This window comes from Pteropus alecto, unplaced genomic scaffold (assembly GCF_000325575.1).
Source record: "Pteropus alecto unplaced genomic scaffold, ASM32557v1 scaffold75, whole genome shotgun sequence".
In the NCBI taxonomy this organism is placed as follows: Eukaryota; Metazoa; Chordata; class Mammalia; order Chiroptera; family Pteropodidae; genus Pteropus; species Pteropus alecto.
In genome coordinates this window covers 5,296,255-5,308,424 of record NW_006440638.1, presented here as the reverse complement: position 1 = coordinate 5,308,424, position 12,170 = coordinate 5,296,255, and the positions used below count along the sequence as shown (strand labels likewise).

General features: G+C 33.0%; 1 protein-coding gene across 5 annotated transcripts in view; it reads left to right on the top strand.

Annotated features, from left to right (window-relative positions):
- The window catches only part of LOC102893597 (phospholipid scramblase 2), a 27,633-nt gene extending 15,594 nt beyond the window's left edge, over positions 1-12,039 (top strand). For all 5 annotated transcript variants that reach the window (XM_015593638.2, XM_006917459.3, XM_006917458.2 and 2 more), the window contains 4 exons: positions 262-482; positions 1,941-2,102; positions 8,531-8,692; positions 11,108-12,039. In XM_015593638.2, coding sequence (XP_015449124.1) covers positions 262-482; positions 1,941-2,102; positions 8,531-8,692; positions 11,108-11,167 — 605 coding nt within the window. In that variant the 3' untranslated portion in view covers positions 11,168-12,039. The remainder of the gene's footprint in view (positions 1-261; positions 483-1,940; positions 2,103-8,530; positions 8,693-11,107) is intronic.
- The last annotated feature ends 131 nt before the right edge of the window (positions 12,040-12,170 follow it).

Below are 12,170 nucleotides of genomic sequence, written 5' to 3'. Positions count from 1 at the left end.
TCTCCCTTTCTGACATGGGTCTATGGAATTAGGAAGATATGAGTTTTCTTTTCCATACCTCATAAAGCAACTCTTAACTTCTCTATACATTAATACCCTCTCCTCCTCTCTTCCTTGCCATTTTTTTCTCTTTCTGAATCATTTCTTTTTTCTCCCTGTGTTGCTTAAAGTATCATCTAAAAATGGTACAACTGTATATTATAGTATCTTAGGATAGATTCAATATTCTTTTAACATAATGGTCCTCTTTTATACTTTTAGTCTTAATAGGCTTTGAAACAAATAACAGATATGAAATTAAGAACAGCCTTGGACAGAGGATTTACTTTGCAGCAGAGGATACTGATTGTTGTACCCGAAATTGCTGTGGAGCTTCCAGACCTTTTACCATGAGGATTCTTGATAATATGGGCCGAGAAGTCATGACTCTGGAGAGACCTCTAAGGTGTACCAGCTGTTGTTGCCCCTGCTGCCTTCAGGAGGTCAGTGAACAATTTTCTGGGTAATTGTAAAATAGTTCAACAAGAATTTTCACCCTTTTGCTGAAGCTATATAATCAAATGGGATTTAAGGAAAATTGGTCCACAAGCTATTGGTTTATGGTCAAGAATAAATAGGAGGAAGGATGGCAGATGAAAAACAATGAGAAGTTATCCCTATGTCCCTGAGAATTTTGTCTGGTAGGATTGTGCATCTGCTCAGAGACCAGACTTCTCAATCTTCAAGAAGGGCTGGGACAATAAAACACTTGGTCAAGTCCCTTACTTGAAATGATCATAGACAATATCCAAGAATACAATTCCTGGAGCAAGTATACAGAAGAATGAGGGAAAAAAGAGATGTATTAATCTAACAATTTGGCCAACCCGTTATGGAGCAAACCTAAAAGAGAGCTGCTCTGAGAAATCTCAACTCCTGTGTTTTTTGGTTCTCCATTCCAAAAAAAAAAAAAAAAGAATGTATTTGAGTCCCCTGTGGTAAATACATACTAATTGTGAGTACCTTTAGTTTCATAATGGCCAGCTGTGTATTTCATATTACTTGTCAGCCCACCTATAGAGAACATAGATCTCAGGATACAGAGATTTTATAGGAAAGTTGACCTTTGCCTATATCTCTATTGGCCTGAGACCAGCCCTTCCTGGTCAGTCATTCCACATAAGTAGCTGGGAGGCCATGATCCAGAGACACAAGCACATAGATATTTGGAGTGTAATACTGCACTTGCTTTAAAAAGATAACTGAAGTTATTCATACTTAATTATTTTGTTTTCCATGTCATTTTGGTTAGGTATGGTAGTATCCATCCATTAGGATATCTGAGCAAAATATGAGAGTTTGATGGAATATGGTCTAAAGGTAAAGAGTACATTAAAAAGCATTATCTATTGATCTTAAACAGTAGCACTGGAAGTCTTCCTTTACACGTGATCATACTGAGGTACTGTCTGGGTCACCCAGCTAAGTAACACAGCCAAATTTCCCGGCCCCATTTTCTTTTCATTATAGCATCACTGCAACACATATTTGAAAATGGCAATGATCAGAGTTCTGTCCATACATCCAAACAACTGTTTTTAATGGAGTTAGAGAAAAGAGTTCCTTAATAATTTACACATTTTTTATTAATATAGAAATTTCAAAATGTACAAGGCCGGTAGAGCAGTGCTTAAATGTGTTGAGACTATGTGTGTAGCATGCCCGAGTTTGTGGCTCATCTCTTCTACTTTCTATCTATGAAATCTGATACAGGTTAATGAATCTTTCTGCTCCTCGGTTACTTCATCTATAAATAGGGATGATGATACCAACCTGGAAGACAAGTTATAAATCAAGTGGTGCTTAGAACAGTCTCTGACATTTACAAAGTATTCAGTAAATGAGAGTTATTATTAGACATTATTGTCATTACAACTTATATGTGTTCTTTTGCCTTTTAGATAGAAATCCACGCTCCTCCTGGAGTACCTATAGGGTATGTTACTCAGAATTGGCACCCATGCCTGCCAAAGTTTACTGTTCAAAATGAGAGGAGAGAGGATGTACTTAAAATTGTTGGTCCATGTCTTGTATGCAGTTGTTGTGCAGATATTGATTTTGAGGTAAGAGATGTGATAATCTTTTATAGATTTTGCTTTCCTAATGTAAGAATTATATATGTATATCCTGATATCTCAAGAGGGAAACAATGTGCTCATATATTTAATTTTGGTCAAAAATGGTGGTCATTTCTGTCATTGAACATCAGTGTTCATTATGCTAAATGAAAAAAAGAAAAGTAGAGCCCTGTAGTCAAATAAATATAAGTAAAACATCTAACATCTAAACGTGGTAGTTTTTGTATGGAAGTACAGTATATTATCCATTTTCAGTAGAACCTTTGTCAGTGTAGTCTGACTTCCAAAGCATGTGGATCCCTCCATAGTTTGAAACACAAGCTGCTAGTGTTCATAGCACTCTTTAGTAGGTTTGACATCTTTGAGTTCCTACAAAAAGGCCAATTATGCAAAGAGAGTTTTAAAGAAGGTAGTGTAAGACATATTACCCAATAATGCTTCTCTATGGTCTCTCCTTTATCTTTATATTAAATTTGATCATTAGAAACCACAATATAACTGTGTACTTACGATATGGAGAAATTTCATTAGAGCAGTTTTCCAACAGATGGCCTAGCCTGATAGCTCACATTACTTAATTGCGAATATTAAAAGTCTGGTGATTTTAGAAGTTAATCTTGATTTTCTCACTCTGTTGGAAAATCAGAAAATGTGGTAAAGTGGACCCACATTTCTATAAAAGGGGCAAAAAAGTCTGAACCTGAGTAGTGCTGCCCCCTTGTGATAATATGTGGGAACTGCCAATCACCTTTGACTTCCTAAGGTTTTCCACTATCCAACTTCACTCTTTTATAGTAGTATCTGCCTGGCAATTAGTCACATGATATTCAGTTCCTCTTTTAGATGCTGATCATATGAAAATGAATTTTCTTTGTCATTGACTTAGGATTCTAATGAGCGAGACAGGCATTCCAAGAAAACACATGTGATTTAATAGAGCCTTTATGAACACTCTTAAAATGGAATATGGATTGTGGGGTGAGGGATGTATACTATGTATGTGTAAAGACTTTATAGGTTTATGTATAATAATAGTTCTATATGTAGAGATTATCATTTCTATCAAAGATCCAGAGGAGTCAAAGAAAATTGTTCTTTTAGGGAATATTAGCACAAGTTTAGATACTATATTTTATTTATGGAAAATAAGTGAAGATACTGGAGAAGCAAGTCAGACGGGATCGTGAAACCCTTACATTTAATGCTAAAGAATTTAGAAGTCATCCAGCAACCATTCTGAATGGATACCTTAGAACATATATTATATGTAATAAATTAACTTCCCTCCTGTGCATTTAGAATGGTTCTACTAGGTAACATTTTTGAGAGAATTGAGAAACTAGTCTCTTGAAATGTTTTCAGGCTATATAATGAGAAGTTTGAAGGCAGAAATTGTCAATATGAGGGACCATTATGGAACATGATTTCCATTTGGGCATCGGTGGGCACGGCAACTGGGTGTAGAAACAGAGCAGGGATAGGCAGCATTCTAAAGGAAGAAGTAATTTGAGAGACATTTAATAAGTGTACAAAGTAGAATTACGTACAGATTTGATGTCAGTTGAGGATAAAAGAAAATTTGGATATTATTCTGATGTCTGAGGATTAAGATGCTAAATGAATACAGTGCCATTGGCCCAGTTAAAAATCTTGGAAGAGAAATAGTTGATTTGTGGAAAGCTAATAGTGTGTAGTTGAATTGTATTGGATTTCAAGTATGTAGAGGGAAAAGTTGAGGGGTTTGTAGCATGCCGATGGTAGTTAAAGCCATGATAAGATTATTCCAAGGGAGAATAGAAGGAAGATAGGTAGAATCTCTATCCCATGGAGACGATAAGGGAATCTGTGTCCTTCCAGGACTCTTGGTAAAACAGGCAAATCAATATGCCTACATGAAACTGATATTCCAATTCACCCTGCTAGATGAGTTTAGTGTCTGAATTCATACTACTGTTTCATACCATGGTTTAGCAATCTAAAATCATAGAAATTTATCCTGAGTGGTGATACAGATGGCAGAGTCAAATGCAAAAGCCCACTAGGACATCGATCACCAAGGGCACCTCTATTCCTACAGAACAAGCCCTATCTTCACGTGAGCAGATTCAAAAATTACCAACGGCTCAAAGAACTACTCCACCCGGAATAAGCTGCATGTAATACTACAATCTGCAATCGATCCTATAAGAAATACCTAAGTAAACATTAAAGAGACAAAACAAGAAACATAACAGGAAGAATGAGACTAAAGAACAGGAAAACAAACCAAATAGAACCTCCAGAAATGAAGAAAAGTCATTGAGAAAACTTCATTGGAAAAGATGAGCTGCAAATTAGATACAGATGAGGAGAAAATGCTTAACTGGATGATTTATATGAGGAAAATATACAGGGGAGATACAAATTGGAAGGGACAAAATAATTGAAGGGACAGGAAGCTAGAGTAAATTACTCTTGCATATGCCTAAGAGGAGCTACAGAAAAGGACAATACAGAGAATGTGTTGAGATAATATTCAAGTAGATAAATGACTAAGAATCTTGCCAACTTGATGCTATGTATCCTCAGATTCAGAAAGTGCAGGGAGTTCTGGGTAAGAAAGAGAAACGACATCTAGATACAGCTCAGATAAATTACAAACATCAAACTAAAAAAGGAAATTTAAAATCAGCAATGTGTAGGGGGGAAGGTTACTTCTAATATCTAATTCCCTTACCATTAAGGATTTTGAGCATCATTTTAGGTTTACTGGCTACTTGTATTTGTTCTTTTTGAATTATCTATCCATGTACATTGCCTGTTTTTTCTATTACATAGTTTACTCTTCCTTTGTCAATTTATGTATTTAATTTGTGTGTTGAAGATGTCAACTCTGCATCTGTCTTTCGATTCGAAAATATTTTCCACAGCTATTTTTTTCTGGACTTTGTTTATGAGATATAAAGATATCACATAGAAAATTTAGATCTCATGTAGTCAAATATATCTATTTTAATAGCTTTGTGTTCTCCTGCCTTAATAATGAAATTCCCTCCAATCTTACATTTTATCTATTTTTTTCTCTTTTACATTAAATTTCTAACTTACTTGGAATTCTATTTCTGCAAATTGAATCACACTTTTTTTTTAATTCAAATATCTATATAACTGTGTCTTCACAGTTTATTAAGTACACTATTAATTCCTTGCTAAAATAAAATACCATACATTAAATTCCCATAAGTAATGGGATCTATTTTTAGATTCTCTCCTCTAGTGCACTGATCTATTTGTTCCTACAGCACTGCCTTATGATTTAACTATGATGATTTAATGATATACCCTATATCAGGTCATAGCTAAGCAGTCGCTTAATCTTCTTCATTGTATTTTCTTGTTATTATTAGCTATTTCCTTTCCTATACACATTAAGTCCATTTCATTCAATTTTTCTAATGTTAGAATCCAATTCACATTATATTACATTTGTTTGTAATTTTTTAATTAACATAGTTATGATGCTAGACCTGTCTCATCTCAGAAATGTGATCTTTTTATTTATTCCTACCTAATTTTGTAATCTTGAGAAGGATATATAGTTTTTTTCATATACATCCTCTAATTTTTATTAATTTATTGCTAATTTATAGGCATTATCTCTATTAAGGAACATTATTTATATTTTTAGGTACTTATTGTTACTGTAGAGAAAAGTTATTCATTTTTTATCCCCTTTTATGCAGTCATGTGACTGGATTTAAGTATTAAATTTAGAAGTCTTTTTGCCATATTTCTTGGTTTCCTAGCTATAAAATCACAGAGCAAACAAAATCATTTTAGCTCTTCTAATATTTATTAACCAATTAGCTCATTTTCTTTTCCAGCCAGCTTCAACAGCAATGCCGAATAATAATGCCAGTTGTGGGAATACCTACCAAGTTTATGATTTTAACTGAAATAGCAAATGTTTCATAATTTAGAAATATATTGCTTGCTATTTTTCATAGTATTTTTATATTCCTATTTTTCCTAGAGCTGGTATTAGCAAAATTAACGTTTTGTGTGTATGAAAGACAAGACAGAAAACATATAGAATTAATGTTGCAACTACTCAACTCAGCCATTGTACATAAAGTCAAAACAATACATAAATACTGGGTGTAACTGTGTCCTAATAAAATGTTTATAAAAACAGACTAAATGTAGCCCATTAGCCATTGTTTGCTGAACCCTAGCCTAGATTTTTATTAAGAATTGATCCCTAACTTTCTAAAAGTCTGAGTATAATAATGGTCACGAGTACAGACTCTGGAACACAGAACGTGGATTTGAAATCCATCCCAACAACTTCTTATCTGTGTGATATGAGACTGATTACTTAACCTCTCTTTGCTTCAGTTTTTTCTTGTGCAAACTCTGTGTAATTGTAGTACATACTTTATAAAGATATGTGGAAAAATTACCTAATATTTGTAAAGAATGTATATGCCATGCATGCATATACTAGATGTCACATAAATGCTGATTAGCAAATAAATACAATACCTTTTTAGTATCTATGGATACACTCCTATGTTTTTAATTATATAATTCTCTAGTATTTTACAATTTTTTATAGTATATTCTTTTGATACTTATCTAGTTTCTGTGTGCCTATAGATGCTTTTGAATACCTTTATCAATTAATTTTAAAAATAAGTTAAATTTAAATTTAATACTAATATAACAGTTTATTTCTTCCAAAAGTCGAAATCATTTCATTGCATAAATTTTCTATTTCAAAAAAGGGAAATGCTATTATCTTTTAAGTCTAGTGATAGGATTATGGGAGCTGATAAGTTAACTTTTGTAACTTTTGTAAATTTTGTATATTTCAAAAACAAATTAAAAATAACTAAATTAAAAAATAAAATGTAAGGTTTTATTACTAGCCACAAATGCTTAGATGACAGCTGTTAGCAGAAAAAACATTAAAGTATCAGAAGAGAGAATTTGTATTCTTCTAGTTTCCCACGATAATGTTATATAACATATATATATATATCCCTATAGCTCAGTAGGTTACAACAACAGGTATTTATTCTCATGCTATAGGTCCATTGGTCAACTCTGTCTCGGTGGGTATACCTAGGCTCAGCGAGATGGCTCTGATTTAGGCTATAAGTTGGCCACAGGTCTGCTCTCGGTATGCTCATTTTGGAGCTATAGCAAGAGCAACTAACTGGATCATACTATTCTCGTAGCTGATTGCTGGACACCAAGAGCATACCAAACAATCAGCCATGTTTTAGGTCTGTGTTCACCTCACATCAACATTCCATTGGTCAAACAAGTCACATGGCCAAGCCTAATTATCCATGCTCAGGGACATATACTGCGCCTACAGCAGGGAGGTTCAGTAAATGAATATTGATGAACAGTCATCCATACTATCACAGTTTGCATCTTAAGAGTTTATTTTGAATTTGTTAAGAACCACGCACACCCAAATAAAATGGGTAAACTGATTTTAGTTTCTCCACATTTATTTAGCTGCTTCCAACCTGAGCTAGGGCTTTAAAGAGTATTGCTAGCACATGTGCTACCTCGTGTACATTTGAAAAGGACACATCTCTTCCTGGGCTGATGCAGCTGTACATGCACACACCATGGGGATGTGGCTACATTCACGCCCACATACCCATCTGGTGAGGTACATTTGTCCTGTTATGATCTGTTCAATTTTTATGACTTTCCTTATGCAGAATTCTAAAATCAGGAAAATTTTAGTTTGGAGCTCTTTTTTTCAAATACCTCTCTTCCTCTTTTGTTGTTCCCCCACCCTCCTGTTGTCCAGTCTTAGCCCAAACCTTGACCTGTGGCATCCCATCAAGTTACTCACTAGATACTTTCCTTCACTCAAAACTGCCAGTCTTCTTTCCCAGGCTCTTAGTACTTCATGTTTTCCTACTGACACTGGGTGGTGATGGCCCTCCCATTGCATTTAAACACTCAGCCTATGTAAATTCTTTGTGCTTCTCTTAAAGCAGATGTCACTTGGGGGTTTAGTTTACTACCCTCCTGATGGTTTCTAGAATTTCATCAAAGAAATATTTCATATTCGTATCTTTACATACCAAAATTTTGTTTTGGAACAATTGAATTCAGTTGTCTTAATGTAAAACACAAAATGTCTGTCTTAATGTTAAATAGAAAATGTTAAATATTTCAGCAAAATTACTTTCATATAAGTTCTCTGTAGCAAAGAAAAATTTTTTGGCATTTATCTGTAAATATATATATAAATTTATATGAATCTAATGAGTGATATAATGTTCATAGTTACATATTTCACATAATTTTGATAGTGTATTTGTTTCATTTTATTCTAACTTTGGGAGTAGTTTTATTATTTTCTAGAATTCTTTATGACTGTCATTTTTTTTCCGATTTAGATTAAATCTATTGATGAAGAAAATGTAGTTGGCAAGATTTCGAAGCAGTGGACTGGTTTTGTGAGAGAGGCATTTACAGATGCCGATAACTTTGGGATACAGTTCCCTATAGACCTTGATGTGAAAATGAAAGCTGTGATGCTTGGTGCATGTTTCCTCATTGTAAGTCAATTCTTGTTAATCTTGGGTATAGATGGTTTCTCTAGTATCATTCTGAAATGATTCAGTAAGTTGTACATTTTTAAATGACCTTTTTAAGTGTATAGCTTTTATTTAAAGGGGTCCCATTTAATCTTAGTTCTGAAATTCTATTTTCTTCTGATACTCCTGATTCACAAGTGACTATTTTCTCTGGAACTTCTGCTCATTTTCACATGGCAATAGAAGGACTTTGTGTGTCAAATAGAGGGCCTGGTCTTTGAGGATTTTATTTAAAAATTGAAATAGGTACTTAGAAGACTTCAAATATGGCCTTACATGGAATAAGGCTCAGTGAAACACAGATTTCCTCTTGATTCATTATAAATTATATCCTCTGATACAGGAATGTAAACTGCAATAAGTGTACACATCCAAATAAGCCTTCAGATGGAACTGCCACTTGAGAGAAAACACACTGGATAGAGCAGTGATTCTGAACTTATCATCCATTAAATCACTTAGGGAGCTTTCAGAAACGCCAAGTACCAAATCATACCCCAGCTGAACTAAATCACAAGCTGGGAATCAGAAGTTGTATGGCTCCCATGGTGATTCAGTGTGTAGTCAAAGTCAAGGACTCCTGGGACAGAGCATTGGTTCTCAGCCTTAGATGCACAGTTGAAACACCTGACTACCTTCTCAAATTCCTTGTATCAAGATTACACCCAAATAGAAATTAAAACCCCTGGAAATGGGACCAAGCTTTCAAGCTGTTTAGAACCACTAAGATTAGTATTTTAAACATTCATTTGAGGAGCAGTCAGAAAAAAAACTAAAAGATGAGGGTATATGCAACAAAAAGGATCCAGAATCTTCAACAAATAAATGTCAAAAAAATAAGGTAAAATCAAAATGAGAGAGAGTTTTAAAAGACATCAACTTAATGCAGTTGGTAGACTATACTGAATTGAACAAACCAATATAAAAAGTCATTTACAATTTTTTCACCAAAGTCCACATATGCTTCTATATGTGTGTGACTTGTAATAAAGGATTAACAACAACAAAAAGACATTTACAGCTGTTTATAGAAATTTAAACATCGATTGGCTATTTGATGATTTATGACTTATTGTTTTTTTTAAAGATATGATGATGATGATATGATTATGTAAAAACAAAATAAGAATCCATATTTTTTAGGGTCACATACTGAAATATTTTAATATAAAATGATTTGATATCACATATTTGCTTTTAAATAAAAGATGTGAGGGCAGGAGTATCTAGGGGACGAAGCAATTGATGAACCAAGATTGGCCATATTAATAATTATTAAATCTAGGTGACTGGCTATTTGGAATTTATTATGCTATTCTATCTAATTTAGGATAGGCTCAATATTTTCTATATACATTTTTAAATATAACCACAATTCTATTTAAAAGTTGTGTTTTCAATAAGTGTTTATCTCACATAAAAAGTGAAATTTAACCTTAACCTTTAGGAAAGTGTTTAACCAAAGGTTTACACACCATAACCAAAGATATAGTGTGTATAGGGAAGAGAGGACAGTCTGGGGTGTCTCGATAAATGGGACATGGGATTGGTAGGGGAGTTATTAGGAAAAAGAGTGTGGAATTGGGCAACTTTAGGATTGGGTAACTTCTTATAGACATTGGGAAGATACTGAAAGTTGTTCAGTTAACTGGTTAGTTTTAAACTAGGTCTAAATAAGAGAGTTATCAATCCAAAGTTTAGAAAGATAAATCCTAGTGACTGTGTGAGAAATGAATTGAAGAGGTAAAATTACAAGAATGCAATTGCAAGTAATTATAAATAATGATTACATTATTTTTGTTGAAGGGATAAAGGAAAATGATAGATATGTGAGATAAAATCCATAGGATTTGACATAAGTCATGGAGGAGAGTGTCTAGTTAGACAATGATGGAGTGAAACAAGCTGGAGAACACAGTGGACATGTTTGGAAGAGAAATCATAAAACTGGGCCAAAAAATTCTAAGAGGCATTCTAACTCTAAAAAGGCTATCATTCCCCTGAAATATGTAGAAGTTGTACGTGGAATTCCAGTCATAAGAAAAGTTATATTACTAAAGAAGAAGTAAAAATAATTTGAGGAAGGAAGATTGAAAGAGGAACATTCTGAGAGACATGAAAAAAAGTGGAATTTAGAGAAATTACCAGAGAACTAATTTAATTCGTGCATGTATTAGTAAGTAAATAGAATTACAGGATTTAATTGATATTAAAATGAATGTTGAAGCGTATCGACTTTTCCCAGATCTGCTTATTAGTTAAATTTTCTTGTTTAGCAGATATGTTATTGTGTTTCATCATATCTCTTAGCATTAATGCATCTGAAAATTAATATGTGTTGCTGAAAACTCATTTCTGTGTTTTGTTTTTATTTAGGACTTCATGTTTTTTGAAACGAGTGGAGGCAAAGAACAGAGAACAGGAGTGTGGCAGTAAATTAATAAAAGTCTCCTCAGAGAATGCGAAGTTTGTATATTGATCATTATTATGTAAAAGTAAAACTCAGTGGGTTTTTTTTTCTTTATCAAAATGAATTATAGCATGAGTGAATTACACTGTCATGCCTGAAGGTCCAAGTATATGATTTCACTTTTAAAATTATAGTTTCTTTTCTATATCACTGACTTATAAATGTTTTTGTACATTTTCTTTCATTTTATACATTTCATTTTTCATTTTGTATTACAGAGGCAGGACATAGGAATTTTTACATTTAAGCGTGAAACTTTTTTGATAAATTGCTTTGAACTGTCATCTTGTATTTTCAACTTTTATAGCAAAATTGATTAAAATGATTTTAATATGAAATTATACATTATTTTAATAAATCTATTTTCAGTTTATTTCATAGGTAACAACTAATGTTTTTTGCAAAGTGTGTATTCAAAAAAGTTAAAAAATCAATATAATATTCATATTATCAAGAAAAGTAAAATGTTTTTTATTCAGAAAATTAACTATATTTAACTTCTTCTATAAGCTATTCTGCTATTATAAATAAGATTTTCATAATGGCAAGATCAATTTTTGATAGATTTCAGTGGAAAAAGACATGATTCTGTCCCAAAGAAGGACACATTTAAAGGCTCTCTCTAAAACTAGAGTATTGTTATAATTTTTCAAGTAATTATGCACACATCTTATGCTTAGTGTCTGTATTATGTTATTCACAGAACATGGTGGTTATGAGATAATTCAGGTGTTAATTAAATAGAATATATATTCTATCAGAGTATAAACTTCAGTAATGGGCTAGTAGATTGTTTATACCAACAATCAAATAACTGAAATAAAAAAAAATTAATGTATTTCCTTGTATATTTTTGTTTTAAACTGTGAACAATTAATTCATATGGTGTTCTGAATTTTAAACACTTACTTCCCCCTCTTCCTTTTCAAAAGAGCATCTATACCAGTGTTACAAACTAGAATTTCTACC